The 15415-nt window shown below is 42.6% G+C and overlaps 1 protein-coding gene across 2 annotated transcripts in view; it reads right to left on the reverse strand.

The window, feature by feature from the left end:
- The window catches only part of dock1 (dedicator of cytokinesis 1), a 156755-nt gene that overhangs the window by 38788 nt on the left and 102552 nt on the right, over window positions 1–15415 (reverse strand). For both annotated transcript variants that reach the window (XM_031842849.1, XM_031842848.1), the window contains 2 exons: window positions 12661–12762; window positions 10834–10928 (listed from right to left, as the gene is read on the reverse strand). In XM_031842849.1, the coding sequence (XP_031698709.1) occupies window positions 10834–10928; window positions 12661–12762 (197 nt within the window). The remainder of the gene's footprint in view (window positions 1–10833; window positions 10929–12660; window positions 12763–15415) is intronic.

The following is a 15415-nucleotide window of genomic DNA, read 5'->3' on the forward strand; positions in this document are numbered from 1 at the left end:
CGCTGCATGTAATGGACACTGGCGGGTGTCATGACTCAAGGTAAAGCCTCACTCCAACTGGGCCTCGCTGTGGGAAATCAGCAAATCCTCAAACATCATCTTGGAGTCTCTTACTTTATGTTTCAGCATGGCAATAAGCCACCTGAGCTTACTGGGAGGTTTAAATGTCATTGGCGCAGAGAGAGAGAGAGAGAGGAGAGAGAGAGCGAGATGGGGTTTCCCTCAGCGACACGTCCAACTGACCTTGAACAGGAATAACCACCACTGTTGAGATGGCAACACTGTGGGATCTGCAGTATTTTTAAAGCTATGCAATATTCATATACCACATTTATCTCTATTGCTGACTAAATGCTACCTGGGACCGATGTGTGATACATTTTAAGAGTCATCTTAATTATTAGCTGGAAAGGTTAACTGTCGTCGAACACCTTTGGATAAGCCATTAGAAGTCCATTTCTCTGGCTCTCTGACCTCAGAGTGGGGGAGATCCCCCCCCACCCCCACTCCCACTCCCTGTTTCCTAAGCACTCAGACAGCCTATTACCACCATCCTGTCTGCATGAGCACAGGCTCCCCCTCCGCACACCTCACTCAATTTTCTGCAGCTGTGAACATGTCAATAAAGTTGATACGCCCAACACTGGACTAATGCTAAAATGTGTTTCCATCTGCTGCACCTGTGGGCTGAGAAATATTACTGCTCAATATGTGCGGCTCATTATTTTCAGTTTTTGAATTGCAAAAGAATTTTAAAAGAAGGGCAATTAATTGTTTGTTTGGAATATTTAAAAAAACTAAAAAAACAGGTACTATTTGCTTAGGGATGCTCAGAACAGCAGTTACATTGGCCAGTGTTAAAGGCCGCATTGATACGAAGTGGAGATTCAGGTTCTTACGAATTGTTTAATTTGGATTTTAGCTTTAGTCTGCAATTTTTCTTTTAATTAACAGCATTTGTCTGTTACAATTGTTTTGCTTTTACAACCTCCGCTACAGGACCACTGATCAAAATTGCTGTTGGCTACAGTATATCTGGTGCAAAAAAAATGTATTGTGCATTGCCTCCGTCACATAAACTATAAAACAAAATTAAGAAATACGAAATATTTGATTAAAAAAAATCAACAATACAATAATCCATGCAAAAATAGTTTCAATTGCCAGAGGCTACTTTATAGGTTAAGGGTGAGATGGGTCCAACTGAACTCATTGATAATCCCCCAATAGCTGTAAGTTCTACAGACGTTACCAAGGTAGCACACAGCTCTCACTGCTGGCTCACACAGTAGAGAAACGAGCGAGATCAATTCACAGCTTCTGGCTGAATATGACTCAACAGGCAAAAAGAATCTGTAATCAACCACTTCTGCTCGATCACCCTTTCCAGCAGCGGCACTCCTTCAAGGTTCCACTACAATTGGTTGATGATGCGGGTAGATTGCTGCTCTGCAGTATCTTTACACTGACATGAGATGCTTTCCATAACATGTTTATGTTTTTACGAGCGCGTCTCTGTGATGTTGCAGTTCACACGACAATGTGAACTGCGTTACCTGGAAGCCTATTAGAAGCCAGCGCTCCGCCTGAGCTACGACATTAAAATGGGCTTTAACGGACAGACAGGACAGTTCCTCTGTGAGCACATCCTGCCATTAATTAAAGTGAAAAACTTAATGAGGCGGATGAAAATAGAATATACTCTCCCTCACAGTGGGCTCCGACTAAGAGACTCCAAAAAAGGCCATTTCAAACAAGATTAAAGGCATCCAAGGATCATGTTCCGAAACTTTGGAATATATCTTTTCAATGTGGGCTAAAAAGTGTAACATTTTAAAGTTGCGGCCCTTAAATAAACGCGATTTAACTAACAAAAGCTCTGCTCCGTCTGTATTTGAGTTAGTCCACTCCAGGAGGGATTATTCATAAAAAGATGTAATTACATGTATAGTCTATAATTAATTGCCATATTGATTTCAGGGAGTGTTGTTTGCACAGACAGAGCGAGGGGGGTGTGAATCAGGACTGTCTGCATAGTTCACATTAACTGCATGTAATACAGTCTGCGGTGCTGCTGCTCTTTTAAGCTTGCATTATTAACAAAGCCAAATGACAAAAAGGAAGATGCTCGGCTGCCTTGCAACATCTGTGACGGCTGATCATGATGCTGCAGAGACGGGGAGGGGAGGGAAAATAAGATGCAGAGGCAATGACAAAACACTTCTTTATAACTCCATTACAACTACAAGCAAAATGCTAATGACTGGGAAATGTTAGCTGCTACTATAAATGTAATCAAAGACTTATCCAACGAGTTGAGTGTTTGCTTTACACCTTCAGCTAAGACATCAAGCGCAGTCTACAAATATGTGATTCCTGAAAACAGCCTGCCCCGATACTTCCGTTTTTTTCACCTGAAGTGCAGCAGGGAAATCAAAGTAGTTCTAATCATCGCCGGAAATCACAGGCTTCCCTGTTTTCTGCTAAAGGAGACAAAAACACGACTTGGAGATCATTTAGCTTTTTTTAATTAGGCAGTGCAAGAGGAGCTGCTCTTGCACTCCTCCACATTAGAGCCGTTCTGGTGCCGTATACACATGGCATCATTATGATGAATATGCCCCATCAAACTGTCACTGTCAGAAAAATCACCCCGTTACCGCTGATTGATGGCTGTATATTTACATTTGGGCACAGACAAAAGAGGATTTGCTTTTCATACCCGTGTTGCTTTTACATTCGACTTAAATCAGCTCATCCTTCCTGCAGCTGAGGCACACACAGAACTCTGTCGGATGATCTGCACCACACACACACCTAGCATATATGCTAATGGGAAGTTATCAGCAGATCATACTTGCTAATTGAGTTCAGAGAGCATCCCCGATAATGATCACCATCTATTTGCATACTATTGCTGTAATAGCTGGCGTATCTGCCTGAGCTCACAGATAAGGCAAGGTCAAAAACCTGCATTATCAGACCAATTTATTAAATTAGTTTACCTTCATTTCAGACACCTGCCCTAAAATCTAATTGATTTATCTGGCAACATACTGTATTTTCAAGCCAATTCAATCAAACTATTGATTCAATCAAACTAACTTTAGATACACATTCTACCCCAACCCACAAAAATGGTATGTGGGACTGTATACAAAATGACAGTGGAAAAGATATGATTTCTGACCGACCCCCACAGCCCAGTGAGGGCCCATCTGTCATGAGCCTGCTCTGAAAAAAAAAAACAGCCGCTATCACTTTGACTTGGCAGCACCAGGCTGTGTGATGTCAGTGTCAGGGCTGAGGAGCGCTAGCTTCCGCCAGCCTACAAACACAGAGATGTAACAATGACAGCAAAAGGCTGCTTTTCATCTAGGCCAAAAGTTTCTGAAGAGGTGACCGGATTACTAATGAGGCAACACGGGCTGATTCGGACAGAATACTCCAAATACTAGTGAGCAAGAAAACTCCCACTTTTTGCCCAGGAGTCACAGTGTTGGCAAAGTTCACATTGAGGAACGGATGAATCACAAAGCAATTAAAACAGAATCTAACGATTTCCTTGATGTGCCTGGAGAAAAACTACATCGAAGGATAAAAGCATTTGGACTTTTTTTTCCACACAAGGAAAAATGTTCACACACTGACATTCTTTTGACATAACCATGCTCAGGCTACACTGTAGCTATTGCTATGAAAATAAATGCACTGTTATTTGTTTGTAACCCACGCAATAAATTCCTATGTAATCGATGCAAATGTGAGCCAGGAAAGGTGACGTAGTATGAAGAGCAATAAGGTCCACGTAGGGAGGAGGTCGCGGTAGATGGGTGGGTCCAAAAACAACGGACTTCCTTCCAGGAGATCACTGTTCGTGTCCCGTGTGAAACCAGAAATCAACATTGATTTCTTACATACCTTACGCCATTTCTATAGTTCTTTTAACCCAAACCACAATATTTTCCTTAACCTAACCAGGTAGTTTTGTTGCCTGAACACCGCAGGCTTACGCAGGCGCACTGATCGATCTTGTTGCCGGACATTCGTAGGAAAAAGCACAAAAAAATAACAAAATACCTTCATACGAACCGTTGAATGAGGATACATAGCCATAATTCATACATTGAAGTGTGCCTCAATGATGATTTTTATTTAAATTAAACACACATCAGTCCTGAAATGGGGGCATTTGGTTTTGACAAACTGTTGATCTAAAGACAGAAGTAATTGGGCTATCAACGTGAAAGGAGCATTCAGTGAGTTTTACAGCAAACATGTCCGTTACGTTCGGAGAGGAGGGACAGAAATGAGCTAAAGCATATTCACTGGGTCTCAAATGAAAAGAAAAATGTAATTTCACCAGCACAAAAAAAAAGAAAGAAAAAAAAAGTCAGGGTCATCTTAAAAAAGGTAGATTTTACTGCAAATTACTGCAGAAATTTGAGGTACGTAACTTACATTTTGATCTTTTATGCTACTAGTGCTCTGCATTTTATAGAGAAACTGTCCTTCGTCATCCATAGTTATTGGCTACTTTGCAGATTGAGATTTGACTTTACATACAACACAATCATCATATAAACTGTGATGCACACACTGAACACTTCCAGTTGACGGATAGTTTCCCAACACAGTAAGCCACCCTTGCTGCTGCTTCTTGATAATGACTTTGATAAAACCATGTTGAGAGAAATCCTACTGGATGTTATCACTCTTCAGGGGGGCGCTATTCAAAGGCCTGCCGACGGGATACGATCACGGCCACTCCGGTGCACTGCACTCCATCGGCAAAACAATATTACTCACTTATCGTCAAGCAGATACGCACACACACATATAGTGACAGACATGGACACACGCTCCAGGTAGTCCACAGTGAGTAGTCTGTGAAGGTAGGTGTGTTTGGCATTTAAATCAAAGCCCTGTTGAGGTTAACCTACACTGGCATGCTGGTGAACAAATACCCATAGATACAGCATCAGCTGGTGATGCAGCGCAGCATGCAGCAATACGTCACAAACCATGTTTCACGACCCTCCCATGGTTCCTCTGTAAAGCGCTGTCTTAATCTCATTATTGCAGAATTACCACTCAAACCACACAGAGAGACACTAGACAACTGTCACCGCATCAACAAACCAGCATCGTACGAGAGCCATTTAAAAGGCCAGGCTGTTCTTTGTAGGTCACAATGCCAAAAAAAAAGGCTTTTGATAAACACTGGCAGTGTGCATTAAATGAGTGTGCACAGATCATTTGGGAGGCTTATTGTCAAACAGCTGCATATAGTATGTCCTCTTTAATCTTTACTGGACCGCTACCTGGCCCACTTTAAGGTCCGATTCACTAAAGACATTACTCTGATGATATTACAGCGCAAACACGGCCAAAACGTTTTCCACTTATTTATTTTTTATTCATTTTCTTCTCATTCAATTTTAAAAAATGATGGAGGGGAGCGTTATTCATTTATTTTTCATGACACAACTGTCTCACTGCATTCCCAAAATAAATGAGTTTGAGCAGAGCACGGCGATGCCTTCGCCCGACTACAATCACCGCTTCCACGATCACTAAAAAGTCTTAGCGTGACACGATGCGCTTTAGTTACCGCCAACTCTCCGATGCTAATCATTTGACTGCAACTGCGTGTGGCTATTAGCACTGATCTTTGTGTTTTGGCTATTGGGCTCATTTGGATAGAAAGGTTGGGGTTTTTTTGCAGCAAATTGATGTATGTTACCTATTTCAAATACGTGCTAATACCACAGGAGTACCGCGATGCTTTTTGCCTGGAAGCACATCTAGGGGTGCATTTCACCCTTTGCGGGTGCTTTGAGAATTAAACGTTTTCTTTTTGTCTTATTCGTGCAGACGTCGCCCCTCAGTTTATGTGACACTACTGACTAAAACATGCTTTATTTTTCCGTGACGCCTCGTTGAAGTTCCCTAATGGAGCTTGAAAGGATTTCAAGAAACTTGCAATTTTTTGGGACCCACAGGACCATGCAAGTTGTCTGAAAGCAACTACAAGTAGAGTTGCGAGGTTCTCAACTGGCATTCCTCCTCAACAGCACAGTAAGTAGTACGTCATACAGCAACAGTATGTCAAATCAGATACCCACAAAGTCCCACAGGTGCTATTTCTTTAAATCTTGGTGGGTGGTGGGTTGTACGGGGGCAAACAGGATCACAACATCATTGGCAGTTTTTTCCACTCTCCGCGAGTCCTACTTCCTTCCTGCCTTCCAGAGCTGCCCTCCAGGTCATGGATTAGTCATGGTGAGAACACCAAACGGCAGCCAGCCAGCCTCAGAAACCCTCTCCTAATGAGTCTGTGAGGGACTGATGGCATGGGTTATCGAGTTAAAGAGCTGCTTCTTCAGCTCGTCTGGGCTTTCATCTTTTCATCTGCCACACTGGGCTCTCTGAGAACTCCCCCATTCATCTCTCGATCTACCATTCTTACACGTAATTAACATCTCGGTAAGAAACTTTTGCCGTCATTTGGGGAAATGAGCTGACTTCGAGAAGGTCATCTGACGTTAACTCGAGTCTAATGCATGAAGAGTTGATCACATGTCCTAATGATCCTGCAAGGCACGAAAAACACGTGTTATGTATTCTTTTGCATGCCGATCAAAGACGAAGGTAATACAATCACTGCAAGAAAACAGCTGTTCAGTTTATCTGCAATTAATGTCTGAATAACACAGTGAATTATAACTTGTTTTATTACTTGATTTTAAAGATAAAAGTGTATATATATAGCAATATTTTACTGGATCTGTTAACTGCCCTTTTGTTGTTGTTGAGTAATTTAAGCCGTCAGTGTTAAGCTTTGGACTGGGAGAATTCAATACTCAACACTCAATCACTAAATACCACAAATTACAATTGATCATTAACAGAATTTTGACTCAATCTGTTAATAAAAGTAATTTGGTAGCTGCAACAGCTGTTCAAATGCTTCGCCTTACGACTGGAAGGAAGAAAAACATTGGCAATGAACTCCGTTCAGATTGATGATGATGACAGCACTGAGTATGCAGTGATTCAGCACATCTCGGGATATAAGGTTGAGGAACACAGGGCTCTCGAAGAGTTTACTATGCAGATCTGCAAGGAAGCACATTTAGCTGACTGTACAGAGCAGCCAGCAGCTGTTGTCTGGTTAAAACTGTGATGCAAGGTTTTTCGTCTCTGGGAGAAAACCGACAGTAACTATAGCGCTTAAGCAAATTCCAACTTGTGCTAATTCAGTAAGCGCTCTTTAACAAAAATCAAGGTTTACCTACAGGGCACTAGTACCTCTAAAAAGGCAAGAAGGAATTCCCATTGAGTGTCATATCCACTTTCCTGAAGCTGAAGAGGAGCTTTAAATGCTCATTATTTTCTTACAAGGAGCATTCATGTTTAATCCCATTGTTTCATTTTACTGTAAATCTGAAACACAGATGGCCAACATGCTTTAAAATGTGAGCAACATCTAGGTCTCTTGGATAATGGCAGACAAGCCAAGAGTGGGGCCTCGAGGTCAGGATCGTCACAGTCAATTCTGTGTGTAACGACCCGAGTAACCTAAGTGAGAATACTTGTGTCTTTGGAAGACAAGTGTGAGTCCATCTCTTACTGCCGGTTAGCTGTCACCATTAAGCCATGGTCAGTTGGCATGGGGGAAATGGCATCCAATGGCTAACCCGCCTGATGCTGCTGTCCCCGGGGCAATTAGAGCCCATAAATCAGTTTAAAACCTGGAGGAAGTGTGAGGCGATGGGTGGAGAAGACGGAGTGGGAAGAAAGGACTTCTGCGACTGCGGATGCCCGTCTCATTAGTGGTGCAATCATAATGTGTGGACATGAAAGAAAAGTCTGCGGGTGCCGTGGGTGGCTATCTGTGTGCTGAATGTGGCAAGTGTGGATCGCCTTGCCACAGAAACAGGAGTGAGGAAGGAACGAGGGATATTCAAACATTCCAAATGTATTACAAAAAGTTCTATAATGTGTCAACTGAGTTATGACTATGCTAAAAAGAAGTGCATTTTTTTAAAAGGCAAAACAGCAACAAGCTTATATTTTAAAAGTCTACTAAACAAGATTTTTATATTAACAATTGATGAAATGATGATGCTTATAGTGGTGAACCAACAGAAAAATCTCACCCAACTCCTCAGCTACCCTTCGCTATTTTAACATCTTTTAGCTAATTGTTCTCCTCCATGGTTCAGTCCCACTGCTCTCATTAATCCTTTTCCCAGCCGAAGCAGGCAGCTGTTTTACCCAACTGACCATCCGTCCAGCACTAATGGGACGGACAGAGTTAACAACAAGCTGGTGACGACAGTCCAACATCTGAAGCTAAAGAGATATTTTTCTCAGGAGTTGGTGGGGACCAAAACAGGGCTAAAAGGAGAGTAAATATTTGACTTCTGTTAAAGAAAAATTGACACAGCTCTAGAAATCGAAATGAACTTCAGATTGAATTGGTGGTAATAGTTCACTGCTACAGCCTCTGAGACGTGACACTTTCAAGTTTGACTGCTGTGATGTCGATCAGTCTCCGGTGCCCTGGCAATCACAGAGTACACAGCAATAGAGCATGACGCACACACACACACACACAGCTTCTACGCACTTATACAGTCAATAAAGAAATATTTATACCTATCTCATGGGACGTGTCACCTTGGGTTTCTGGGAAACAAGCCATCAAACACACTCTGACAGAAGGCGAAAAATGGAAATTTTGCTAATTGGCCACAAAGCCGACACCTGCAGAATTCAAATAGGCTCGAGTATAAAGACTGCAAGATGAGTCAGACTTTGACAGGCTTATTTTTCATTGAGCTGAACAATGATTTAACTCCAGCAAGTGGCTGAATGCACTCACTAGAACGCGAAATTAATCTAACGGGTTTCACAAACAAGGTGCGAATAGAATAAAAGGTGAAATTGGAGACGATTTTGCTGAGGCATGGGAAAGGACACTTTGTCCTCCAGTCAAACATAAAACATTTCACACGCAACAGTACAAAGCGTGATCTGAGGAAGTGCTGCTGGCATCTGAGTGATGCTCATCACATCCCTAAAGCAGCTTCAGAATGTACAGGATCACATTGTGGAGTGTTTGAACAAGCTTTTTGGGCTGGTGAATGCACATTGGATCATGCATTGTTAACGTGTGTGTGTGTGTGTGTGTGTGTGTGTGTGTGTGTGTGTGTGTGTGCGGCTTAAGAGGGTCAGGACTGCATGTTTTTACACCCTAACACTGCAGCACGATATACAGCAGAACAGATGTGATTTGCACACCTTCAGGGCACTGGGGATGTCTTCTGCATGGTGACCCAGGTGGCTGATGGTGTTTTTAGGAGGAGGGGGGGGGTAAATTCCAAAATAACTCTGGCTTGTAGCAATCAAATGGACTGATAAAAGCAATAGAACCAAAATTGAGAAGCAACGCAATCTCTATAGTCAAATACGCTAGCTGGTGATGATGTTGAAATGGTTTTGGAAGGAGTGGGCAGGGAGTCAGACAGCTCACAGTCAACTTGGCCTCTGTGAGCTCTGCCTCTGTGAGCTCTGCCTCTGTGAGCTCTGCACCTGCAGTGAATGGACACTTTGAAGCTGAGCTCCAACAGATGCTGCTCCAGGTAGTCTGCTTTAATGCGCCTTGTTATTTCACTTATTGTGTGTTCACTGTTCTTTGTCTGATGCGTGCTCTATTGATGGGCAACTTCACTGATTTTACATATCAAAGTCTGTCTTGGGGAGTACTACTACATTTGTGAATAAAGTTGTAGTAAGTCTTTTGTGGCTCCGGAGGCAGCTGCATGAAATCTGATAAATTGCCTCAACTATTACATGAGTCAGTGTCATTCGGGACTGAAGACTACAAGTGAAACGAAAATAAATCGTAGTTAAATACGTAGTTAGACAATAAGTGAGCTAACCAGACCTGTCGCCAGCTCCTCATCTCTGCTTTACAATGGCGGCTCGAGGCTACATTAGCCGTTAAAAACACAACACACTTTAATCGTTGTCTGAACTTTCGGCAGTTGAGTTGCATTGTGGGTAAGGTAGGCACCAGGGTTTGATAAGGAGGTAGAATATATGAAATAAAATAGATGATATTTCACAGTGACCATGGATCTTTGGCCACTGTTCAAAACAAATATGGCAGCTTCAAAAATGCACAGTGGCTGTTGGGGATGAAGAAATTGACTCTTTGTAATCGAAAAACTAACTTAAAGTTTTCATCTGACAGCTGTTGCTCTGACATTGCATAACCGAGCACAACAACTCATTCTGGTCCAAGTCTCCTCTGGTAAGATACAAATGGAAGTAAGGAAAAAAACAAAAAATACAAATAAAAACAACACAAAAGCGCCTTTCAATACTTTTCTAGCGCCGACTTCATCTGACAAGTGCATAAAAGCACGGCTCTCGACTAAACTCAGAAAACTGCAAAGCACATTTCATCCCTTTATATTTTCAGCAAAAATGGAATCAGGCAGTGTTCACATTAATAAAACAGAAGGCTGTGGCAGCACAACAAGCAACAAAGTAAAGAGATGCCGAGACTAAGTTTGGAGATTAGAAGGCAGCATAACACCCGAGCATCTATAATTCATGCGATTGTTTGCGGCTGCGCTGACTGCTCATCTGATTGCTACACTGCTGAGGCCTTGTGCCGATATTTGCATGGAGAGAAACAAATTAGGAAATAGACTTACCCACCTCTGCCTGCCGTTACACAGCAATAACAGTGTCGGGAGTTTAAAGCAGCATGTTTTATGTTCGTTTGCATGTGTCCAGCTGTGTCGTACTTACTTGTTTTGCATCATGTTCATTATGACCCAGTCTGAGGGGTAGACGTTTTTCCCAATGAGATCTTTAAACATGATAAATGTTTCCATTAGGAAATCCTGCAAGAGAGAGAGAAAGTTTTCAAAATAAAAACTGTAATTCTTTCCACCTCCAATATAAGGGCAATCTGAAATGAACTGTTGGGAGTTTGTGGCGTTCAGGCAGAAACAGCTATTCGATTAGCTTTTAAGGTCAAGGTGGCACATATATTTCCCTTTGCAGGTGGCACCAATAATCCGGCGTGTTCTTAATCCTCACATGTTGTAGTACAATGAGATTACAGCCGTTTTATTTCTTGCAGGAAAACTGTTCTTGGGATATTAAGTTAACGAACCGGATACATAATTATTAAAGCTATTAAAGCATAACATGACAACTTGATAAGTAGGTTCAGTTATACTGTTAATAGATGTTCAGCTCATCTTTCTCTGTAGCAGCATGACTTCAAACACTCCCTCCTAAAAAGCACAATGAGTAGGATTTTTCGAAAAGAAAAACATGTATAAACACATACAAAGATAGCACCCCCCCCCCCCCCTCAATCATAACTTGTAATTTGAGCATGGTATCCTTTAAACACTGATCGGCGATTGGTTGTGAGCAAAACAATACAAATACAGATTTTTTTTCTGGATCTGGGCACAAAAACAATCTCCTGCCGGTATCGTTTATCTGGAGAAGTATCAATACTACTTAGACCTGGGTTATTTCGGTCGATACCTTAAAATAATTGAGTACTGACACCCAGCCCTACTGAGGACCCATTAGAAGTGCGTGGCGGTATCTGTATGTTAGAGACCCTGCCCCCTGCCTGCATTTTCTCTCTTCTCCCTTTGCTGTGCTCGTGGGCGTCGACCTCTTTAAAAATGACGACCAGGTGCCAGATTGGAAGCACGCATCTGAAAGGAAGCTATGAAAATAGCGAACACGGCACAGAAAAAACTGCAAACATGGGTCGGCGACATGCCAGGCGGAAAAAGCTCCTTCCAAAACATTCACTGGCCGGCGAACACCGTTACCCTCGTTGAGCCAGGGAGAAGGAGCTTTGAATGTTTATGAACCGCAACTGTCAAATCCTACTTATTGCGCCTTTAACCACATGCCCCGTCAGGGCGACAAAGTCATCATCTTTTTTCTAATTTCAATATTTGTATTTTACCGTCTCACCTACAATGGCTTTCTCTCTTAATATGAGTTGCCGCCAAAAACCGAAAACATAAATATGCATGAAAAAAAACTATTCTGTAGTATTCTGTAACTAGTCTGTAGATGTCTCGCTCCTGGACGAATCCCTGTGCTGGGCGTGTTCAGAGAACAACTGCAAAACAACAAGGTCCTTTGGGCTGCAGGCAGTTCTGAAATGTGGATATGGCCCACGCCAGCTTCCTGAACAATACATTTGTGGGAAGATCCAGCTTTATCACAGTGATTGTTTATCCTGCCATGGGAACTAGACAGGCAGCCTCAAACAAGCCCGGTATACAATCATGAAGGTCAGAGAGTTCTATTCCTGTTGATTTCTTTTTTTCAGACACCTGAAAAAAATACCATAAATGCCTCAATAAAAACACGCAGCTTTATAAATACTGCTTTTCGGACGGAACAGGATGTCAGCAAAAACAAGCTCAAGGACAATTAAGTGATAATCTTACTAAGTTAATATATTCTTACAAGGAATGCATTCATTTAATACCAACAAACTTTGGGGCCTGCAATTTAAGGTATCACTTGACAATGTAACCCAAAGTGTCTCATCGAGTAGACGCGGACGCACCGGTAAGGTGTACTCACCACCACATCGCTCCTTATCTTGCCAAAGGTGTTGATCAGATGAGTGTAATGATAGTCGTCCATCTGCCTCAGCGTGGCGGTCATGCTGGCCACGAAGCTCCCCTGGAGAAGAAAAAGAAGTGCGTTCAATTCACAATCAAGTTCAAAGTTTAAAGGCTGAGGATGGAATGACTCGGTGCAGGTGATTGTGATGGATACTGACTGGCTGAGTTGATTGGATCTGAATACTGAAGCAGACCTGGCATCCCAGGTTTGAAAAAGGTAGGCGCCCTCACTCAGTGGCTGATCTCATTAACTGGCTGACCTCCACTCCCCATCTCTTTGTCTCCACTGATTACAATGCCTGCGAGGTCCCCAAAGGGCCGTCTTTACTTTACAGTCCACTAGCCTGGCTCTGGTTAGCCCGCTGGACGTGCGCTGCTCAGAGCAGATAAGGGAAGACAAATGTGTGGAAGGCTGTGTGGAGACTTGCCGCTGCCATCAGGTGTCATGCCAGTTATGTGTTTGAACAAAAGCAGAGACATACTGGAGGGAGAGAAAAATAAATGTGAGGAGAACTGGGTCTTTTTTTTGGAGGGGCCCTGCTTGACTGTTTTGTCTGGACTGGATTGACTTTTTAAGGTCGACAGAGAATATCACAGGAATAGATGAATCAAGCACAGGATTTATACAGAGAATCCTGGTAATAAACTACCAAGAGACTCATAGGAGAACAACAGAAAAGTTAAAAGACACAGATGATGAAGAGATGATGTAAATGCATATATTGGGCTAACAAAAGACGTACTGCTAATGAAAAACAAATCTAAACAACACATTACAGAATTTGCATAAGTACTTTTGAAGAACATGCAGTAGTATTGTTGGAATACTCCCTGAAAGCTTTACCTCAACGAGCTGATCAAAGAAAATGCGCCAAAGATAAGAGAAAGCAATTAAAAACGGCTCCGTCACAGAATGCATGACAGCACCTCCAGATTAATAAGTCTGAGGTCCGATAAGCATTAAGCGGTGACTGCCTATCTCAAAACTACTGAAGTATGGCAGGATTAAGACTGACCTTTTCCACAAACACACATACATCTTTAACTGGAAACGAGAATGTCAGGCCAAGAAGATTGTTTTCCTATTTGATATCTCTTCATCAACCGATTTATTTCAATCTTTGACTGAAAGCCTCTTTCCCAGCGACAGATGCACAAAGCAGCTTTAATGCACTCTTTGAAGACGTGAAAGGTTTGTATCGATTCATGTCGTCTGTAAGACGAGAGTGAATTTGAGCAAGGCCGATGTGTATTTTGAGTTTCAACAAGATTTCGTTACAACAACGCCAAGCCATTTTCCACAAGCGTGAATCTTTCCGTAGCTGAACACCTGAACAAACCACAAGTCGGGACCATAAGCTGGACGGGGGACTACCTCGGTGAAGTGAAGACTCATGCGACGGATATAGCTCGGCTGCTTCATGGTAGTTTATCCTCGCAAGGCGTTCTCTGTTTCTGCTGGACAACCTCTCCTTGAGCTGTAATTAGGCCTGACCCACCAAAACACAGCAGAGCAGAAACAATGCTGAACACTCACACACACACACACACACACACACACACACACACACACACTCACACACACTCTTCCCTCACCTGACCCCTCGCTCCCAACTCTGCTTTTTTTTTTCTGATGTTCCTGCGTTTGCTTCGTTTTCAGTACAGCACATTGTGATATCTTTAGACAAAAGTGAATTATAATTGTTTGAATGTATGGCAATTACCACACAATAAGACCATCATGCATAAGACACCAAAAACAATCACTAATGCACACGTCTATTATTCATGTTTCCCTCACTTTTTCTTTGTTATGCTACGTGGGGCTGATGACTGCTCCACAGAAAGCAGTGTGACTCATGTTATATTAATAGGGATATGTTTTTCTAAAGCACAGAGGGCAGGACTCTTTCATCCGTGGAGGCATGCAAGCCTCGGTTCTTCAGCATTAAAGACGGGGAATGCATTTAGACAGAGCCTGATTAGAAACGGTGTGTGTTAGGTGTGTAAAAGGACATTGCTGTCACACGTCTTCAGTGGAGAACAAAGGATGAAATGACTTGATCACAAGCGTATGGATAACCTCTGGTTCTGACTTAAAGGTCGGTTCGTGGCATTGGTCTTGTTGGGGAAGATTCAATGAATAGTTCGCTGGCAAAGACTGCAATATTCAAAGACTTGTTTGAAGATGTTGAAACCCTTCTTTCTCCATTCAAACTCTAATTTCCCAGATCCACAAGTCTAACTGGCGTGATGGGATGGGGCACTGGCTGCTGCAATTCCCCTAACATTGGGCAGTCACTTTATTAATAAAAAGGAGCAAGGGCTTCAAAGCAGGCGGCGGTCTTTAGAAGTCACTGGTGCCTCTTGCAGCAACTCCCCTCACCACGCAGACTAGACCAGCTGGAGGGTATCCCATGCTCGTTTATTCTTTCCACCACTTCAGCTGTGCATGAAGCCCCAAGAGGACGAGCGTTCAGAGCAAATCTTACATGCTGTAAGCCTCAGTGTGGGACTTGGCATAAGGCTCCAGCGCTGCTTACATAACCATTAAGGTACTCCAAATGTTCAAACGAGACTGCCAACAACACAGGCATACATACGCCAAAACCACTATTGATTTCATCGCTATAACGTGTTACTCATGAATGAATTATGAATGAATCAGGTCGACTCCGGTTTTTTCCGAATGGAATGCCGGCGATGGCATG

This window comes from Anarrhichthys ocellatus, unplaced genomic scaffold (genome assembly GCF_004355925.1).
Source record: "Anarrhichthys ocellatus isolate YVR2014 unplaced genomic scaffold, GSC_Weel_1.0 scaffold4, whole genome shotgun sequence".
Taxonomy (NCBI): domain Eukaryota; kingdom Metazoa; phylum Chordata; class Actinopteri; order Perciformes; family Anarhichadidae; genus Anarrhichthys; species Anarrhichthys ocellatus.